We start from the raw sequence: 22,205 nt of genomic DNA, 5'->3' as shown, positions 1-22,205 counted from the left end.
TCCAGGATTTATGTCACTGAAACATATTTGATGGCTAAGAAATTTTATATGCTAAATAGCAGAGCAAGGCCATTTCTTACCAAAGGGTATAGGGTGTGGTTTTGGGCTTCTGTAGCTCAGGGAGAAAGGGGAATATGTCTAACTCTCCCACTTTTTGAGAGTCCCACAGAATTTACATCTTGGACTAGGCTACCTGAGAAGTATGGATGGCCATTATTTTCTTTTGCAGCTTGGTAGAGGAGCTGGGTCCTTTTTCTTCCAGAAAGATGGAAGTGGTGGGCAAAGGCTGCTGGGCTTTCCAGTGATGGGTAGATATGAGACTGTCTAGGCCCAATCCCCTTCCAAATGGAAGATCCAGAGTTCTAAGCCCTATAGTTTGATCTCACCAGAGAGATTTAGTTGCTTGTTATCATCTGATTTCAGTCAAGGAGCCGGGCCATTTCTGTCGGAGGGTGTAGGGTGTGGTACTAGGCTGCTGTAGTTGATGCAGCAAGGGAAATCTTCCCTCAAGCCCATTTCTTACAGTGGCACAGTGGTATAAGCCTGGATTTGCTGTATGCGATTATTAGTAGAATTAACTTTTCTTCCTTTTTCCATTCATGATAAAAATAGGTGTTTCAAACAATCAGTTGCAATCACGAATCTGGCTTAAATACAATGGATATCATACCCTGATAACTGTCAAACACGTATCTATTGACCACATTCATCGAATCAGTCTTGTGGATGATCTGTTTAGAAAACAAACAATTTGAGAAAGTGGCTTACACTTCCTCTAGATTCTAGACTTTCTTGCCATGGTAGACACAACCTACTGGGACAAAAACTCACTAGCATTATCTGAATCAAACCAGTTTTTAGGACCAGTAGATTTTTACCGATCTACTGGTAGAAAAAAAAGTCTATCTGGTTAATATCCATTCAAAATTGCTTAAGTTCTGTTCCATTAATGGTTTCTGGCTACTTTCTGGATCTTACTACTTTTGCTTAGTCCAATTTTTCTTTCCAAATTCCTCCAAGTTTTAGATAGATTTCTAAACTTTATTCCATGATCAAAGAGCTGATCTTAAGTAGTCTGGAATCTTCTTTCATTAATTACACTTTTTCTTTAAAAAAAATTACAGTTGCCCTGTAAAGCTTGAGATTAATTGCTTCAATCTTGTTAGAGTTTAAGTAATTCCCATTCCTTCGTTCCTCCATCTCATTCTAACCGATTCCATTCCTTCCTTCCTCCATGTCATCCTAATCAGAATTCACATTCCTTCATTCTTCCATTTCACTGATATCCGTTCACATGCCTTCATTCTTCCATCTCACTCCCAGGAGCTGCTGCTCCTTTCTCGCGTGTCCCCAAGCCCAACTTGGTTCACTTGGTCCTTTAGGCCCCACCTTCCATTCTTGGATCCGTAAGCCCCGCCCTTTGAGCACAAGCCCCGCCCCGCAGCCTGCCCCGCGCCCCGCCCTTCCCGCCTCTCCATCCCCATCCCAGAACCCTGGCTCCACCCTCCCTCCCCAACAGCTCCCCAACGTCCTCGGCGTCCCGCCGGAGCCTGCGCCTGCGCGTGCGCTCTGGCGCCCAACTCCGGGCTGGCCGCGGTCGCCGAGCGGAAGAGCGACGGGCGGCGTAGCCAATGGGGCGGCGGCCTGGGCTGTGGGGAGGCGGGGCCTGGCGGGTGTGAGGTTAGCGCGAGGCGAGGCGTGACCTAGTTGCTGGGCATCTCGGAGGCGCTGCTGTTGAGGCGGCGGCCGCGGCACACTGAGGCGGGGCGGGCGCCGGGGCCGGAGCCGGAGCCGGAGCCGGAGCCTGGAGCTGGAGCCGGGCGCGGGCACGGGGAGGAGTCAAGGCGGCGTGTGTGGCGACCCGTGGGACGCGCAGCCCCGTCCGTCCGTCCGCCCGTCCGCCCGTCACTTTTCCCTCTGACACTCGCACACAGCGCACAGACACACACAGACACACGCACACGCCCCGTTTCCCGTGAGCCTGGGGAACTTGCAGCTCCGAGCCAGCCACCCCCACGGCAGCATGTACCCCAGCCACAAGAAGAAAAAGGTGTGGAGAGAGGAGAAAGGTAACGGCCCTTCGCATCCGGGGGGCCCCCGGGGGGAGTCAGTCAGTCAGCGCGAGGTGTGCTGTGCCGTCGGCTTCGCCTCGCCTCCCGCCCGCCCGCCGCCCTCGGAGCCGCTCGCGGAGTCCACACGCGCGCGCCCAGGGGCCCGGCCCGCCGACCCCGTCCCCGCCACGCGCATCCCCGGGTCGCCCGCGTCGCCCGCTCCAGGATCCCAGCGGGGGCCCCCGCCAGGTCGTCCCGCCACGTCCTCCCGCTGCTGCCCGCACTCCCCTCACCTTGCTCGGGCTCCTCGGCCAAATTTGACACTTGCCACCTGCAACTCCTCCGGGAAGTGCCCAACTCCTCGCGTCTCTTCCCGGAGGCTAGATTTTTGTTTGCATTCTTTTTTTCTTTTTTCTTTTGCTTGCAGGGGAGTGTGGCCCAGCCATTCTCTCTCTCTCCCTCTCTCCCCCTGTATTCCATCACTCTGAGTCTGAAGTTGTTCCAACAGTGAGAGTGATGCCACTCGCTGGGAAAGAACCTGCTCATTCTCCTCACTCACAACCTCCTGTGTGTGTGTGTGTGTGTGTGTGTGTGTGTTTTGGGGGGGGACTTCTGTGTGTGTGTGTGTGTGTGTGTGTGTGTGTGTTCCTGTCAAGGGAGTTGACAGTGATACTGAATCTTGTAAAACACAGTGTGAGCATTCTATTCTCTCTCTCTCTCTCTCTCTCTCTCTCTCTCTCTCTCTCTCTCTCTCTCTCTCTCTCTCTCTCTCTCTCTCTCTCTCTCTCTCTCTCTCTCTCTCCCCCCCCCCCCCATCCTTGCCCCCAACCCCGTCCCCAGTACTGATAATATGCTCAGGTGAACCTTGAATCCTGGAGGGCGTTCTCATCCCTTGTCCCTTACCGTTTTCAAAATTCTTTAGCCTCTTACAAAAATGTAGCCCCAAAGATCGAGGGTTGTCACCCTGCTAACCTGAGCAAAACCTCTTAACCCAGAGTCAGTTCCCGTGAGGATGGTGCACATCTCTATAGTGTCCCAGTTTCCTAGAACGGTGCAAGGGGGGTGGGTGGGAGGGAATCAGACTAAAAGTTGATTTCTTGGTGCTTTAAAACCTGTAGATTTTTTTTTTTCATGCAAGCACCTATCATAATTGAACTTAAAATTGTGGACAGATGGAGGGAAGGTGGAAGGGTGGGAAAGGAATTCTTTCTACATGGTCTGTTTCAGACGCTATGTTAGGTAAGGAATGGGGAGAATGTTTCAGTTAGCTGCTTGGGCCGATTTAATAGCGTACTAGAAGAAGCTGCTTAAAATGGTCTTTAAAATACTGAAAGATGAGGTTGTCTGTCTTTAATTAGGTTTTCATCATGATGGCGATATATACACACACGTACGTCAGAAATCCGAAAATTCCAGGTTTGTGAAACAAATACTGTTGAAAGAAGTAAACTGATTGTATGGAATAGTGTCAAATAATTTTAATTTTGTAGTAGTTACTTTCATTTCAGCACCCTTTTAATAAGGATTCTCCCTTATCATTGACACTATTTATACCTTTTTTGATAGTGTTGCGACGTGAGCTTTGTATTAATGATACTAATACAAAATTAGTGGAAACCATGGGCCATTTTGATTAAATTATTGAAATTATTTTTTTGTCATTAAATGTAAAGTTTAAAGCTACATAATGACTCCTTACATTTTGGTCAGTGATAAGATATTTCAGAATTTTCAGTTTTTTCTTTTGCTTCAAATGGGAAAAATATTAGTTAATGAACATTAAAATATCTATGAAAAAATGCACAAAGAAGACGCATAACAAAACGAAATTTTCTCATCCAAACAGTTCTATGTTAAAGACAAACATTATCATGAAGGAAGAGTTTAATGTATGTCTTAATATTTTATCAGGATATCTACTTTTGGAATATTTAAACATATTCCATCAAGAAGAAACTAAGGTTTCTAGTACGGGTAGCATTTTAGAAGCTGATGGTATGCATGATGCTTTTTACCATTTTTATTCTTCTGGATAGAATAATGTATGTTTTGGAACTATTAATGAAATCTAAAGGAAGTCTTGTCCACTTAATTGAAATCTCAGGGCATTCTATAAGTACTTTAGCTCAGTATACCATCTAAGAAGTGTGTCTGACTATTTTCTTGGTTCACAGGAAAGAAATGATTTCAAAGGTAAAGCACTCTTTTAGGAAAATTCGTTTTTTATTTTTGTTTATTTTTGTTTTTGGGCCACACCCGGTGATGCTCAGAGGTTACTCCTGGCTATGCGCTCAAAAATTGCTCCTGGCTTGGGGTAGGGGATATGGGACAACGGGGGATTGAACAGAGGTCGGTCCTGGGTCAGTTGCATGCAAGTCAAACGCCCTACCACTGCGCTATCACTCTGGCCCCACTTTTAGGAAAATTTTTGTGTAAATTTTTTTGTAATTTTTGAAAGAAAATTATGTGTTTATAGCTCTCAGTGTATATCATTTGAACAGCTAGATATTCTTAGTAAGGATAACTAATGTTTTATGCCGTAATTGCAGAAGCACTAATTGTGTATTATCATTTTGAGAACTAAAACTTAAGTTATATCTTTATTTCTATGAAAATATCAAAGTATCAATATTTGCAAAGTTATTTACAGTTGGGTTTTAGACATACTGTGTTCCAGCACCAGTCACACCACTAGTGTTTTCTTCTCTCTACAGGGTTCCTAGGTTTTTCCCACTCCTACACCAGTCTCCATTTAATAAATTTATTCATTAAAACTTTTTGTCAACTTGAAATTACAAAGTTACTCATGATTGGGTTTTCAGGCATAAAATATTTCAACTCTAGTCCTTCACCAGTGTTCACTTTCTTCCACCATTGGCCACCCCCCATCTCATTTACCTTTGATTCACTACCAGTCTCCTCCTTAGAGGTGCTTTTTTAAGTTTGATTTTATTTTTAAATTTACTTTAAAGAACATGCACTATTTTTTTTTAAATTTTCCTTTATCTAAAGAAAATGCATCAGATAGTTGACATAGTTGGCCATAGTATATTTGTTTCCAGGTAAGTGATAGCAAAGTTATTTAAAAAATAGAAGAAAAAGGAAGAAAAGAAAGAAAATTTAAAAAAGAGGGCATTGGTGGTGGGAACGTTGCACTGGTGAAGGGGGGGGGTGTTCTTTTTTTTTTAATTTTATTACTATAACCCATCTACAAACATGCTTGTAATCCTGGTGCATAAATAAAGATATTTATTAAAAAACAATACAGTGACAAGCAAATTTGTGAAAATTATTTTATCTCCAGTGAGGTCTTTGATAGCACAGTGATAGGGTGTTTGCCTTGCAAGCAGAAGACCCAGAACAGACTTGAATTCAATCCCTGGCATCTCATATGGACCTCCGAGCCTGCCAGGAGTTATTTTTGTGTGCAGAGCCAGAAATAACTCCTGAGTGCCTCTGGGTGTGGCACAAAAACCAAAAAAGAAAAAAAAAACCCATGATATTGGCAGAAGACTTAGTAAGATCTTGTTGTTAGTTAGCCTTTATATTATTTCTTTTGTTTCTGAATATAAGTGACCTCAGCTATACATTGGCATCCAATTGGTATGTTCCTATGGGAATGACAGCATCAAACAAATGAAGTTGTTCAGGAATTCAGAGTACTATTATTGATACTATGACCTTTCTGGGGCATGTTTTCAGCTGTCCAGTCTCCCACGAGTAGGAGAATGCCGGGAGGGTACCTTCTTCTAACTTCAAAAAAAGACTTAGGGATATTAGCTAAATATATGTCATATGTGGAATTTGGTCAGAGATGTCTGCGGAGAATTGTAGAGGAATGATGAAGGAGGACCCATAGGCAAAGCAGCATTTTTGGGTGATAGATGCAGCAGGGTGGGGGGGTTGGTCCATCCTCTCCTCCTATGATTACCATCCTCAACTGCATGGTTGGTATACCCCTGATTTTTTTTTTTAAGGTTTGGTTTACATCTTTTCACAAGAAAAGAGTGAGTTTATGGATCTGGCGTATGCATTTGTAGGAGTCGTTTTTTTTTTCCCCCTTTTGGGCCACACCTGGTGATGTTCAGGGGTTACTCCTGGCTATGCATACAGAAATTGCTCCCGGCTTGGGGAACCATATGGGACACTGGGAGATTGAACCGAGGTTAGTCCTAGACTAGCGTGGGCAAGGCAGATGTGTTACCGCTTGCGCCACTGCTCTTGCCCCTAGTTTTTTAGTTTTGATAAGTTTTTGCACTTTGATTTACTGTCATTGATAGGGTTTCATATATAACACACTTCAGCACCACCACCTCCTCCTGGTTGGTTGCATACCTCTGATATAGGCATCTTGTTCTATCCGCTACCTCCCTCAGTGGCACGTTTTATACTAAATATCACATCTCATGTTCTTTGTTTTTATTGTCCTAAGATATTTTATCCTATTATATTTCTTTATATTCCTTATGTAAGGGATATAATAATTATAATAATATAATATATAAATATTTATATATAATAACCAATTCTTTGTCAGTTTCCATCTGACTTACTTCACTCACCATGATACTTTCTAGGAATCATGAAGCAGTAAATTGCATGACTAACTTTTTTTATGGCTGAATAATATTTAATTATTATTATGTACCATGGTTTATCAGTCATCTATACTTTGACACTTGGATTGTTTCTGTTTTAGCTATCATGGATAGTGCTGCAAGGAACATAGGGTTCATTTTTTTTTTCATTTTGTTTTTGAGCCCTTTTAATTCTAATATGTGTAGTGCTTAGCTTGCATGGAAGTTCAATTCCAATGTTTTATAGCATTGTCCATATTGTTTTCCAGAAAGGCTGGACCAGTTGACATTCCTACTAGTAGTGAATGAGAGTTCCTTCTTCATACATCCATTCTAGCAACCTGGTGGTTCTTGTTCTTTTTGATGTGTGCCAGTCTCAACAGTGTGAGTTAATATCTCATTTTTAAAAATTTTTTATTGTGGTAAAAGTGAATCACAAATCTTTCACAGTAATATTTAAGGCACATAGTGACAGTGAATGAGGGGCATTCCCACCACCAGTGTTGTCCTCCCTCCACCCCTGTTCCTAGTATACATCCCACATCTTCCTTCTTTACCCCCTGTAATGCTAATGGAACTGTTTCCCACTTGTACAGCTTGTTGTAGATTGGGTATCGATTCTGTTGTCATTAACTTTAGTTTGGTATTCAAGTCTGATCATTTTTTATTTCCACCAAATGAATATACAACTGTCTGGCCTTGGTACCATGAGTGTGTGTGTGTGTGTGTGTGTGTGTGTGTGTAAAAAAAAGGCAAACAAAAAAGAGAAGAACTAGGAGGAGTCTGTCTAGGTGTTATAAATAACCATTTAGAAGAAGGAAGGGAAAAAGAAGAAATGATAGAAAAACAAAACAAAAACAAAAACAATAAGGGAGTAACAACAAAATTACAAAAAGAATAAAAAAAGAATAAACCAAAAACTAAAACCATCAGCTATGGAAAAAAGGGTTGTGTTTCTTCTTCTTTTTCTTCTTTTTTTTTTAATTTTGCATAGGCACGGTAAATATTGGGAAAATTAGAACTAGAATTCCCTTGTCCTAAGAGATACAGGGTTTCTCTGTCCTTGAAGCATACTGCCATGGGAACAACTACAGGCTTCATACTCACTCATTTACACACCCCAAGGTCTTTATAGAGCTAGAAAACTTTCCACTCAGATGGAGGTGACGACATCCTGCCTCTGTAGCAGGAGATCATGTCATTTATGTAAGTAATAGGGTGAAGGCTAGGAGAGAGTTTTTCTGTAGGGTTCTAGGAGTTCTGTTCTATCACTGTTGTAATAAGTCTCTGTAATTCGTGGTCTTGGTTTTTGCTCAGATCCTAGGATAGAGCCTAGATATAGTCTTTCAGCATAGTTCCAAAAGTTCAGCTCAGTCGCAGTTGTCAAAATCAGACCTTTGGGGTTAGAGATCTTGGTTTTTGTACAAATCCTAGGTTAGGCCTAGGCTAGGAACTTCCTCATTATCCCTGGATAGGTTCTGTCCAGACCATGTTTGTCAAAGTCAGTCTTCTGTAGATAGCGATTTTGGTTTTTGCTTAGGGCAAAGGATGACACATCTCCTGGTTGCATCATACTGTTAGGTGATGAATATCTTATTGTTTTGATTTGTATCTCCCTGAGTAGTGATGCAGAGCATTTTTTCATCTGACTTTTGGCCTTTTGTATTTCATCCTTAAAGAAGGTTCTGCTCATCTATGCTCCTCACTTTTTTTATTTAAACACTTTATTACATACATGATTGGGTTTCAGTCATGTAAAGAACACCACCCATCACCAGTGCACATTCCCATCACCAATGTCCCAAATCTCCCTCCTCTCCACCCAACCCCCGTCTGTACTCTAGACAGGCTTTCTATTTCCCTCGTACATTTTCATTATTAGGATAGTTCAAAACGTAGTTATTTCTCTAAATAAACTCATCCCTGTTTGTGGTGAGCTTCATGAGGTGAGCTGTTACTTCCAGCTCTTTTCCTTTCGTGTCTGAAAGTTGTTATTGCAAGAATGTCTTTCATTTTTCTTAAAACCCATAGATGAGTGAGACCATTCTGCGTCTTTCTCTCTCTCTTTGACTTATTTCACTCAGCATAATAGATCCCATGTACATCCATGTATAGGAAAATTTCATGACTTCATCTCTCCTGACAGTTGCATAATATTCCATTGTGTATATGTACCACAGTTTCTTTAGCCATTCATCTGTTGAAAGGTATCTTGGTTGTTTCCAGAGTCTTGCTATGGTAAATAGTGCTGCAATGAATATAGGTGTAAGGAAGGGATTTTTGTATTGTATTTTTGTGTTCCTAGGGTATATTCCTAGGAGTGGTATAGCTGGGTTGTATGGGAGCTCGATTTCCAGTTTTTGGAGGAATCTCCATATCGCTTTCCATAAAGGTTGAACTAGATGGCATTCCCACCAGCAGTGGATAAGAGTTCCTTTCTCTCCACATCCCCGCCAACACTGCTTGTTCTCATTCTTTTTGATGTGTGCCAATCTCTGGGGTATGATTGGATGTTTTTTTCTTGTAAAGTTCTACCAGTGCCTTATATATCTTTGGTAAAGCCCTTCATCAGATGAGTATTGAGTAAAACCCATTCTATGGGCTGTATTTATTGGGTCTTTATTTCCTTTGAGGTGCAGAAGCTTCTTAATTTAATGTTGTCCCATATGTTTATCTTTGCTTCCACTTGCTTGGTCAGTGATGTTTCATCCTTGAAGATGCCTTTAACATCAATGTCATGAAGAGTTCTGCTTACATTTTCCTCTATGTATCTTAAGGATTTTGGTCTGATCCTAGGGTCTTTAATTTATTTTGATTTGACATTTGTGAAAGCGGTCTGGGTTAATTATTTGCATGTAACTGACTGGTTTTTCCATTTTTTTCTTATTGTTTTCTTGTTCAACAGTTTGAATTAGGGGAAAATGATGCTTTTTTATGTTTTCCCCCCAAGGATTTCTTTAGTATTCTTTTTAGGGGAGAAATTATAGGGCTGGTTATTTTACTGTCCCATATGACTTTCAGGAATGTTTGATCTATTTCTTTGAAAAATGTCATGGGTATCCTTATAGGAATTGTATTGAATCTGAGCAATGCTTCAGGGAGTATTGCTATTTTGATGGTACTAATGTTTCCAATCCATGAGCTGGGTTGTGTTTCTATTTTCTTATGTTCTTTTTTACTTCTTGAAATACACACACATTTTTTAAAAGCTGCAAATTTATTTTATTTTATTATTTTAAATTTACTTATATACGTGTGTGTATATATATATATATATATATTCATACACATATATAGGAATGTTGATTGAGACAGTGTGATTTACAGAGTTGTTCGTAATAGAGTTGTTTCAAGCATACAATTTTCTAACACCTATTCCGCCACCAATGCCCCTTTTCCTCCAATATCGCTAGGTTCCCTTTCAACCCTCAAATGCCCCCTTTGCCAGCATATAACAACTTTATTTTATATTACTTGGTTCAGTAACATTTAACGAGTGCTAAATAAAATTATCAGAAAATCAATAAAAGTTAGTTTGTTATGATTAATTGGCATGTTTTTAACCTATCAATCTAGTAAAAGATAACATGTACAATCAGTGAGTGACATAATCATCAGTGCCACATGATGAGTATGTGGCACTGATAATGGTTCTTTAAAAACGGTTTCATGACTATGAATTCCCTAAGTTGCCTTTCCACTCTGAATCATTCCTTCAAAGATGAATTATAATATAGCTGGACAAATTATCCTTGGCAATGTATTCATTTCATTGAGTTTTTGTACTTTATCCTTCTCTCTTCTTTTGATTTGCAAAGTCTCAGTTGATACATCTATACATCTGAAGGGCTTTCTTTTGTATTTGAGTTCCTTTTTTGATCCTGCTGTTTTCAAGATTATTTTTTGAATTTGTCATTCTGAGTACAGTTTGTCATGAAGTTTTCTTAATTGGGTATATTTTCACTTGGGCCCTTCAGACTTCCTGAATTTTTGTGCCTAGAATCCTCAATTTTGGAAAATTCTTATAAATGATTCTTTAGCTATTGTTTTTTCATTATATGATCATGTCTTCCTTTATTTCAAGGATTATAGTAATTCTCTTATTGTTCTTTTAAACTCATCCATAGTTCCCTGGTATACTGTTCCTTTCTTTTTAGACTAATTTTCACTTTCTGCTTTTTCCTAGCAGGTTCCTCTTCATTTTGGAGCTTCTTAGCTTCTGTTACTCTGCTGTTTAGAGCATCTCTTGGCTTTTTAATATAATCTACTGTGTTCTTCATTTCTGTCATTTCTGACTTTTAGGACTGTTTTGGGGTTTCCAACTATTTTATCATTTCTTTATGCTTATTATACATTCTAGTGTTATTGAAGACTGATGAATTACTGTTGCTATTTATGTCTTTGGTGATATTGTTTTAACTTATCTGATGCACTAAATGCAATATTTTCTCCCATTCAGTTAGCTCTTTTAGTTTTAGCCTGTTTTTTCTTTTTTTGCCATGTAGAAACTTTTAATTTTATGTAGACCTATTTTGTTGTTGTTGCCAATGCCAGTATATCCAATCATTGAACACACCCTTGAAGCTGTCTCTATTTTCCTCATTGTACTTTATGTATACTGGCTTTATCTCAGGTCTGTGATTCACTTTTGATTTTTATGTAAGGTATGAGATACAGATCCAGTATTAATATTTTTATGTGTCTATCCATTTTTCCCAGAACCATTTGTTGAATAGGTTTTACTCCAATTTAGTCCTCTCAGCTCATTTGTCAAATATGAGCTGACCACGTATGTATGTGGGGTATATTTTTTTATTGTCTTATTTATCTTGCTTTGAAATATTTTAAATGAAATCATTTGTTCTGTGACTCATCTAAACTACAAATTATTTCAAACTATTTTTTGTATTTTATATAGTTATTTATTAGCTGTCTATATAAGAATAGAACCATATTTTGAAACTGAACATAAATCTGATAGTTTGTTTTCATGTTGGATTCTTTTAATATGTTAGATTATTTAAGATTCTGTTAACATATTAGATTCTTTTTTCTGAGTCAGCTATTTCATTTGTTTATTTTTGTTTGGGTCACACCCAGCGGCGCTCAGAATTTGCTCCGGGCAAGCTCGGAGGACCATATGGGATGCCGGGACTCGAACCAGTTCCATCCTGTGTTGGCTGTGTGCAAGGCAAACACCTTACCATTGTGCTATCACTCTGGCCCCTGAGTCAGCTATTTTAAATTGACAAATTTTCTTTATTTTTTATTAATTTCACATTGTGATTTACCAAGTTGTTCATAACTCCATCATTTCAGGCATTAAATGTTCAGACAATACCCTAGCAGTATGACTTTCTCTTCATCAGTGCTCCCAATTTCCCACCACTGTAGCAGGCACAAATTTCCTTCATATTGTTTGTCACATAATGGTAGTGGGAAATGATGAGTCTGCATAAGAATTTTGTGTTGAAAGAAGATAAAGTGATATGCAAGATACCTCTTCAATAGCAACATTAAAAAAATCAGTGTCAAAAAGGATAAAAAAATATGTGACAGGGAAATCAAACAAGTGAGCAAGTGAATTAGAGGGAGAGAGAGAGATGCTTTAGATTTATAGGGGAAGGTCGGGTGGAATCTGGGGACATTGGTAGAAGAAATGTGCACTGGTGAAGGTGTTTTTACATCGTATGGCTGATAATTATGAACAATATTTGTGACTGTAAAAATAACAGCTGTATTATGAACAACTTTATAACTCTGGTCTTTAATTAAAGTAATTAAATTTTTTAAGTCCTCATGAAAAAAATTGTCACAAGACAAAGGCAAATGGAATGATCAAAACTTAGATTAACAAGGGTCATTATAATAATCGTTAAATCTTTCCCTTGTGTTAATAAAGTCAGTGTCTAATAATTTACTGGGTTGTGGTTGATGCTATAGAACAGGGTTCCTCAAACTGGAGCCTGCAGGCCACACACAGCCTCCCAAGGACATTTATCCAGTCTGCCCAGTGTTTTTGCTTCCACCGCCTGTCCTTAGCAAATGACTATGTGTGGAATATGCACCACACTCTTTGAATCTCTTCCTTCTCTTTGTTTCTCAATTCTTCCTCTCATTCTTGGGCAAGGGTCTTTAAACCATGGTTCAAAGGCCACTTCATAGTTGTTGTTGTTGTTGTTGTTTTTTTAAGTATAGTCCAGCCCTCCAACAGTTTGAGGGACAGTGAACTGACTCCCTGTTTAAAAAGTTTGAGAACTCCTGCTACAGAAGACAGAGTCTTCTGTGTTACTATGTAGGCTCACTGAGTTTGGTAGATTACTATAACTTTTTCCATTAATTTCCTGTGATCCTACTGGGATGACTCTTGTATAAAACTTTTAGGTACAGGATTTTTAGATTTAAAACAAATTTGTTGGCTCAGCAGTTTATAAAGTTAAGTGTTGAGGACTGTGCCATTTCTGTCTGAGGGTGCCGCAGTGATGGCTAACCTTTTTGAGCCCGAGTGCCCAAACTGCCGCACAATGCCCGGTTCACCTAATGGCCAGTCTGGCCCTGTTGCCAGGTGAGCTGTGAAGCAGACACTGGCACACTCGACTCCCGCCGTGCTGCATATCTTAATTGCAGACCCCTTCCAGCGTACCAACTGCAAGGCCTTGGCATATCACTGCTGACATGCATGTCATAAGTTTGCCGTCGAAGGTAGGGTATGGTTAGGGCTGCTGCGGTTAATACAGGAAGGGGATTCTACCACCATACCTTCTAAGAATGCCACAGAGGATGCTGTCTGGTCCAGACTGCATGGGTAGTATCAACATCTATAATTATTTAAAAAAAATTTTTTTATGGAGATTGGTAGTGGAGTTGGCCATTTCTCTGTTAGGAAGATGGCAGGTCTGGGCAGAGAATGATGTTTTCCAGTGGTGGGGTGGGTGTAGGGGACTTCGGCCTAATCCTACATTTTTTTAAAAATTTATTTATTTATTTATTTTTATATTTTATTTAAACACCTTGATTACATACATGATTATGTTTGGGTTTCAGTCATGTAAAGAACACCACCCATCACCAGTGCAACATTCCCATCACCAATGTCCCAAATCTCCCTCCTCCCCACCCAACCCCCACCTGTACTCTAGATAGGCTTTCTATTTCCCTCATACATTCTCATTATTAGGATAGTTCCAAATGTAGTTATTTCTCTAACTAAACTCATCCCTGTTTGTGGTGAGCTTCCTGAGGTGAGCTGTAACTTCCAGCCCTTCTCTCTTTTGTGTCTGAAAATTATTATTGCAAGAATGTCTTTCATTTTTCTTAAAACCCATAGATGAGTGAGACCATTCTGCATTTTTCTCTCTCTCTGACTTATTTCACTCAGCATAATAGATGCCATGTACATCCATGTATAGGAAAATTTTATGACTTCATCTCTCCTGACAGCTGCATAACATTCCATTGTGGATATGTACCACAGTTTCTTTAGCCATTCCTCTGTTGAAGGGCATCTTGGTTGTTTCCAGAGTCTTGCTATGGTAAATAGTGCTGCAATGAATATAGGTGTAAGGAAGGGATTTTTGTATTGTATTTTTGTGTTCCTAGGGTATATTCCTAGGAGTGGTATAGCTGGGTTGTATGGGAGCTCGATTTCCAGTTTTTGGAGAAATCTCCATATTGCTTTCCATAAAGGTTGAACTAGACGGCATTCCAACCAGCAGTGGGTAAGAGTTCCTTTCTCTCCACATCCCCGCCAACACTGCTTGTTGTCATTCTTTTTGATGTGTGCCATCCTCTGTGGTGTGAGGTGCTACCTCATAGTTGTTTTGATTTGCATCTCCCTGATGATTAGTGATGTGGAGCATTTTTTCATGTGTCTTTTGGCCATTTGTATTTCTTCTTTGTCAAAGTGTCTGTCCATTTCTTCTCCCCATTTTTTGATGGGATTAGATGTTTTTTTCTTGTAAAGTTCTGTCAGTGGCTTGTATATTTTAGAGATTAGCCCCTTATCTGATGGGTATTGGGTGAATAGTTTCTCCCACTCAATGGTGGCTCTTGTATCTTTTGCGCTATTTCCTTTGAGGTGCAGAGGCTTCTCAGCTTAATATATTCCCATCTGTTAATCTCTGCTTTCACTTGCTTGGAGAGTGCAGTTTCCTCTTTGAAGATGCCTGTAGTCTCTATGTCCTGGAGTGTTTTGCCTATGTGTTGTTCTATATATCTTATGGTTTTGGGTCTGATATCGAGGTCTTTAATCCATTTGAATTTTACCTTCGTACATGATGTTAACTGGGGTCTAGGGGTCTAAATTCAATTTTTTGCAAGTGGCTAGCCAGTTGTGCCAACACCACTTGTTGAAAAGGCTTTCTTTGCTCCATTTAGGATTTCTTGCTCCTTTATCAAAAATTAGGTGATTGTATGTCTGGGGAACATTTTCTGAGTATTCAAGTTTATTCCACTGATCTAGGGCCTGTCTTTTATCCAGTACCATGCTGTTTTGATAACTATTGCTTTGTAGTAAAGTTTAAAGTTGGGGAAAGTAATTCCTCCCATATTGTTTTTCCCTAGCTATTCTAGGGTGTTTATTGTTCCAAACAAAATTCAAAAGTGCCTGATCCACTTCTTTGAAGAATGTCATGGGTATCTTTAGAGGGATCACATTAAATCTGTATAATGCCTTGGGGAGTATTGCCATTTCGATGATGTTAATCCTGCCAATCCATGAGCAGGGTATGTGTTTCCATTTCTGCGTGTTTTCTCTTATTTCTTGGAGCAGAGTTTTATAGTTCTCTTTGTATAGGTCCTTCACATTTTTAGTCAAGTTGATTCCAAGATATTTGAGTTTGTGTGGCACTATTGTGAATGGGGTTGTTTTCTTAATGTCCATTTCTTCCTTATTACTATTGGTGTATAGAAAGGCCATTGATTTTTGTGTGTTAATTTTGTATCCTGCCACCTTGCTATATGAGTCTGTTGTTTCTAGAAGCTTTTTGGTAGAGTCTTTAGGATTTCTAAGTAGAGTATCATGTCATCTGCAGACAGCGAGAGCTTGACTTCTTCCTTTCCTATCTGGATTCCCTTGATATATTTTTCTTGCCTGATAGCTACGCAAATACTTCCAGTGCTATGTTGAATAGGGTGGTGAGAGAGGACAGCCTTGTCTTGTACCAGAATTTAGAGGGAAGGCTTTTAGTTTTTCTCCATTGAGGATAATATTTGCCACTGGCTTGTGATAGATGGCCTTAACTATATTGAGAAAGGTTCCTTTCATTCCCATCTTGCTGAGAGTTTTGACTAAGAATTGGTGTTGGATCTTATCAAATGCTTTCTCTGCATCTATTGATATGATCATGTGATTTTTATTTTTCTTGTTGATGTTGTGTATTATGTTGATAGATTTACGGATGTTAAACCATCCTTGCATTCCTGGGATGAAACCTATTTGATTGTAGTGGATGATCTTCTTAATGAGGCATTGAATCCTATTTGCCAAGATTTTGTTGAGGATATTTGCATCTGCACTCATCAGCAATATTGTTCTGTAATTTTCTTTTTTCGTAACATCTCTGTCTGGTTTAGGTATCTAGGTGATGAAGGCTTCATAAAAGCTATTTGGAAGTGTTCCCGGTTTTTCAATTTCATGAAAGAGTCTTGCCAGCATTGGTAATAGTTCTCTTGGAAAGTTTGAAAGAATTCATTAGTGAATCCATCTGGGCCTGGGCTTTTGTTTTTGGGCAGATATTTGATTACTGTTTTAATTTCATCATAGTGATGATGTTGTTTAGATATGCTACATACTCTTCATTCAACTGTGGAAGGCTATGAATCCAAGAATTTATCCATTTTTTTCAGGTTCTCATTCTATAATAGACATTCCATAATATAACATTTTTCCGCTACATCGTCTGGACACAACATGAGCGATTCAGGTGATCTTATTACTTGAATTCAGTTGTGGAATTCAGTTCTGTTTCTGTTAGAGGGTGCAGGGTGTGGCACTGGGCTGGTGTGAATCATGCAGAAAGGGGAATATGCCTTCCTAGTATTTTTCAAACAAACTATTCAATTGATACTCAAAATTGATTGGAAACTTTTTAGTAGTCGTTGGTGGTTTTTAGTCCTTTTTTTCTTTCTATTTGTGATTATTCTTACTGTATTTGTTCTCTTAGAGCAGGGGTCTCAAACTCGCGGCCCGCGGGCAGTTTGCGGCCCTCCATACAACATTTTGTGGCCCTGCCCTAGAGGAATCTTGTTTTGTTTTGTTTTGTTTTAGTTGTTTTGGTCACACTCCCCAATGTTCAAGGCTTACTACTAACTTTGCACTCAAGGATCACTCCGACTTTGCCACCTGCGGCCCCCAGGTAAATTGAGTTTGAGACCCCTGCCTTACAGCAACCCATTAATTACATCAAGAACCTTTTCTTCTTTCATACTAGACAGATGGCATTGGCTTTTAACTTTTGGAGAATAAACATGCCATGAACAATCTTAACTTTTTATATCTAGTTTCATTTGTCAGTTTCTTTTTATCCTTTACATTTTTTTTCTTTCTTAGAGGAAGTACTTTCCTCCTTTGTGTCTAAGATTATGCTTATGCTCTGTCTCATTATTTGTGGTCTTGGAGATCTTATGCAATTATTTATTTCCTATTTTGTATTTTAATTTCTGTCTTAAACTCAAATTTCTTCTACCCCAAAGTAGTCTTCTATAGGTCTTCACCTTGGAGACACTTTCTCTTCCTTAAATCTTAATTACATTTTAGGTTTATTTTTTTTTATTTTTTTTTTATTTTTGGGCCACACCCGGCGGTGCTCAGGGGTTACTCCTGGCTGTCTGCTCAGAAATAGCTCCTGGTAGGCACAGGGGACCATATGGGACACCAGGATTCGAACCAACCACCTTTGGTCCTGGAACGGCTGCTTGCAAGGCAAACACCACTGTGCTATCTCTCCGAGCCCTTTTTTTTTTGGATCACGTCGGTCATGCTCAGAAATTACTCTTGGCTCTGCACTCAGTGGTCACTCTGACCAAATGGGATACCGTGGATTGAACTTGGGTCGGCCATGTGAAAGGCAAATATCCTACCCTCTGAGCTCTGGCCCCTTCTATCTTAATTATATTTTAATGTAATGAAGGTTCCTATTTACTTAGTAGTAATGATGATTATACTGATAAAGATTTAGTTCTTTTTTTGTGTGCTCAGCAATATTCTTATTACATGGCTATATAATTTAATTCTTAAAATAACCATGTGAGTTAATTTTTGTAGGGTCAAGAACCGAATACCAACTGAGTTTGAATTTTAATTTTGCTGCTTATTATAGATGAAGACTTAGATAAATTAATCAATCTACTCTTAGTTGTCTCATCTATACATTGGAATAATACCTCCCAACCTACTTTAAAATAAATAAGTGTAGAGCACTTGTCTTGCACATTTTCGGGCCAGGTTTCATCCCAAGATCCCTATGTGGTCCCCCAGTTCATGCGAAGAGAGATTCCAGAGCACTGCCCAGTATGGCTTCAGAAAAACAAAACACAGCAGCATCAAAAATCCATGGAAACAAAAATTCCCTAAAGAGAGATAATATAAAGAGATAGGTAATCCAAGATCACATAGATTTGGGGATTTGGGTTTGGAACCTAGACAGCTGTGTGAATCACTTTACTTCTTAGCATTGATGTTGATCCATTTGGTAATACCAGTGACTTTTATTTTTCCTAGACTTTCTGTATCAGTTGACACTTATTTTCCTTCCTTAGTTAAAACCTTTCTCCTTTCTATAATGTTGGAACTTTTACTGACCCTTTACCCCTAGTGATATTTTAAATTTTATTTTTTTACCCCCACTTATACATTTTAATGAGTCTGCTTTCCTTCAACTTCCCTCTGAATTTCCTGAATGGCTAGAACTTTAGTTTATGATTTCAGTAAATCTCTAGGATAAATCTTCTGAGTTTTAAATTCTTGATTTTAATTGGCATTCTATACAGGTATCTTAAATTCTGTAGTCTTGATCCTTGAGTATTGTAGTGATGTGACTTAAGTATATATAACTAAAATGCCCATTTCTATTTTTGTTGGTTGTTGTGTAATGTGGACTAAGAAAAATTCTAGCTCAGTGAAAAAATGTTTTCTAGATCTTGTTCTCGTGTGTTTGTGTTGTTACTTTCAGATATTTATTTTTGAGAATATTTTCATATGGTAATTTTAGGATAGTTCACTTAAAACTATATGATCTTTAAATTCAGTCACCTAAGCTACAGTCCTATATAACCTGTTGAACAAGAATTGGAGAATAAGGTAACTATCAATCTTGCATTGTGGAGACATTTATTAAAAATATATGAGCTGAAATGGAGTCTGAGAATAACAGTATCAATTTATAAATATAATATTAACTTTAATAATTTTTTTAATTCTTTAGGTTAAATATAATTTTTTTGTACTCTAGTGCAGTTATCTTCAACTACTGGTGTAGGTATACAGGTACAAAAAAGGTTGAAAACTTCTCTCTTAGTCAGTTTATGGACCAATATACAAAATAGGTGCTGACCTGCAGGTGCAGAAAGGTTGAAGAACCACTATTGTGGTGGATGACGATGATAATGATGATTTTGGGGACCACACATATCGGTAGTCAGGGCTTACTCTTGACTGCATTCAGAGATCAGTCCTGGTAAGACTCAGGAAACATTATATGGTTTCGGGAATCCATCTCAGGTCAGCTGCATGCAAGGCAAGCAACTTATCTACTATACTATCTGGCCCCTCTGTGGGTCATTTGTATACCTTTTAAGGTATGTGGAACAATTTTGAATCTTAGTGATCTATTATAGGATAAAGGTTAAGCTGCTCACTGTGGTTTACAAATTTTTGTATTTTTTGGGAGGGCCACACCCAGTGACAGTGATGTTCAGGGGTTACTCCTGGCTATGTGCTCAGAAATTGCTCCTAGCTTGAGGGGAGGTGACCATATGGGACGCCGGGAGATTGAACTGCAGTCTGTCCTAGGTCAGCTGCATGGAAGGCAAATGCTCTACCACTGCACCACCATAGCTCCGGCCCCATATTTTGTATTTTTTTAGTAATAGCTCCAGGTAGTAAAAAAAATTATATACCAGAGTAAGGATAAATTGGGCATTTTTTGGGTATTTTTGCACTTAATTTTAATGTGAAGAGTACTGAGAATGTTTCTGGTTCATATCTCATTTTTATCAGCATAATTCTGTCAAAATTGTGAAAATAGTTTGTGGGTAAAAGCTCAAAGCTAAGCACTTGAACTCAAAACTAAGCACTGTCTGAATACTTTCTTTTTCATTTTTTACTTTTTTAATTTTTTTTGTTTTTGTTTCTTTGGGCCACACCCTGTGACGCTCAGGGGTTAGCCTGGCTATGTGCTCAGAAATCGCTCCTGGTTTGGGGGACCACATGGGAGATTGGGGATTGAACCCAGATCCATCCTCGGCAGTCATGTGCAAGGCTAACGCCATACTGCTGTGCTATCGCTTCAGCTACTCATTTTTTACTTTATTTAAAGAAAATGCATCACATAGTTGATATAGTGGACCATAGTACATTTGTTTCCAGATAATTGGTAGCAAAGTTATTAAAAAATAGAAAAAATAAAGAAAAAGGAAGAGAATAAAGAAAACTCTAAAAAAAATAAAGTACAGTGGCAAATAAATTAGTGAAAATTATTGTATCTCCAATGAAGTCACTAATACAGGGGCAGAAGATTCAGGTGAGCTGTCCATTCTGCTAAATTGATGTGCTCGTATGGAAGAACAGCATCAAACGAATAAAGTTGTCTAGGATTTCAAAGCACTATTACTGATATTGCAGCTTTTGGGTGCCTTTTTTTCAGCTGCCAGGCCTCCCAGAAGAAGGAAGGTATGGGGGAGGGTGCCCACTCTTACTCCAAAAAAGCCCTGGTGATATAAGCTCAAATACCGGCATACCTAAAGTATTGTCAGATTGGTGTCCCTGAAGAGAATTCTAGAGGAGTGATGAGGCAGGATCATAGGCAAAGCTGTGATTTGGGGTGATGGATGCAGCAGGCATGACTTTGGAAGGGCAGGGTTTGTCCTGCTCTCTTCTCCCAGGATTGTCATCTTTCTTGCTGCGTGGCCAGGGTACCCCTGATTTTTCATGGTTTGGTTTACATCTCTTCCAAGAAAAGAGTCAGTCTATGGAGCTGCCCATTTTGAATATGATGACCAAAATTACTGTATTTTTTTTTATTTCAACTTGTTTCTAGCTGCTTTTTCAATTTTGTGACGACTTCCCTCCTCATAATATATTTTGGAGCATCTTTAAAATACTCAAATATTCTTTGTTTATATTACTTTATTTTGTCTTCATGGGAAAATTTTTTTATCCTTCATGATCTAACATATGCACAGTTTTGGAGGGCTTTTTCTGAAGAGTTAGTGTATTATAGTAACTAGTAGAATATACTGTAGTTTCTAAGGAGATACCTGACTAGGTTTTCTTTTTCTTTTTCTTTCTTTATTTTTTTAAATTTTGGGTCACACCCAGCAGCGCTCAGGGGTTACTCCTGGCTCTCTGCTCAGAAATTGCTCCTGGCAGACTCGAGGACTATATGGGATGCCGGGATTTGAATCACCATCCTTCTGCATAAAAGGCAAATGCCTGACCTCCATGCTATCTCTCTGCCCTGCCCCCCCCTTTATTTTTGTTATTGGCATGGCTCCGGCTAAATGTTGCTGGGGATTGAACCAGGATTGACTGCATAAAAGACAAGTACTTTAACACTTGTGTTGCCCCTCTGACCCTATCTGACTATATTTTAATGGAATATGCTATTACTTTGGAAAGGCCTCTGGACTTTATGACTACTTTGTGACTACATTTTAGATGCAACTTGAGAATAATACTATCAACTTTTTTAGTTTGGAAATTATTTTAGTGATATTTTTACCTGTTTGCATGAGCCTTTTAAAAATGAAAGCCAAGTATTATGAGTTTAAAAACATATTAGTCTTGGGGCTGGGCAGATAGTTCAATGTGCTAGAGCTTTTGCTTTGTATTTAGGAGCCTTCAGTTTGATTTCTGCACCACCTGGTTCTCTGAGCATTGCCATGTATAGTCCCCCAAACCAAGAAAAATTTCTTTTAAGTTCTCTAAATGCATCTTATAATTAAGACATATACTTAGACATTTTGTGTAAATAAAACCAGAAGTAGTATTTATATCACATTTGATATATGAAGATATTAAATTATAAGAATACTATTAATATTGATAACTTTAGAAACTAACTAGATGACTGACTTGTGCTTTTAGAATGTATACTTATCTATTTTACAATTTTTTAATTTTACATAGAAATTTGTTTTTGGGATTTTTTTTTTTTAGGGTTACACCTGTGCATGTTTAGAGCTTGTTCCTGGCTTTGTGTTCAGGGATTACTTCTTATGGTCTGTGTGGGCCCTTATATGCTGTACTGGGGATTGAAATGGGGCTAGCTGTTTATAAGACAAATAAATGCCTTACCCCCTGTCTAGCTCTCTGGTCTTGGAGTTATTTTACATCTTGCCCATTTCCTCATTTGTCACA

The 22,205-nt window shown here is 38.9% G+C and overlaps 1 protein-coding gene across 1 annotated transcript in view; it reads left to right on the top strand.

The window, feature by feature from the left end:
- The first annotated feature begins 1,927 nt into the window (after nt 1-1,927).
- MACROD2 (mono-ADP ribosylhydrolase 2) overlaps nt 1,928-22,205 on the top strand; it is a 2,173,194-nt gene continuing 2,152,916 nt past the window's right edge. The window contains exon 1 of the mRNA XM_049774344.1: nt 1,928-2,069. Within this exon, the coding sequence (XP_049630301.1) occupies nt 2,024-2,069 (46 nt within the window). The 5' untranslated portion in view covers nt 1,928-2,023. The remainder of the gene's footprint in view (nt 2,070-22,205) is intronic.

This window comes from Suncus etruscus, chromosome 6 (genome assembly GCF_024139225.1).
Source record: "Suncus etruscus isolate mSunEtr1 chromosome 6, mSunEtr1.pri.cur, whole genome shotgun sequence".
NCBI lineage: Eukaryota > Metazoa > Chordata > Mammalia > Eulipotyphla > Soricidae > Suncus > Suncus etruscus.
This window is presented reverse-complemented; position numbering and strand designations above follow the sequence as displayed.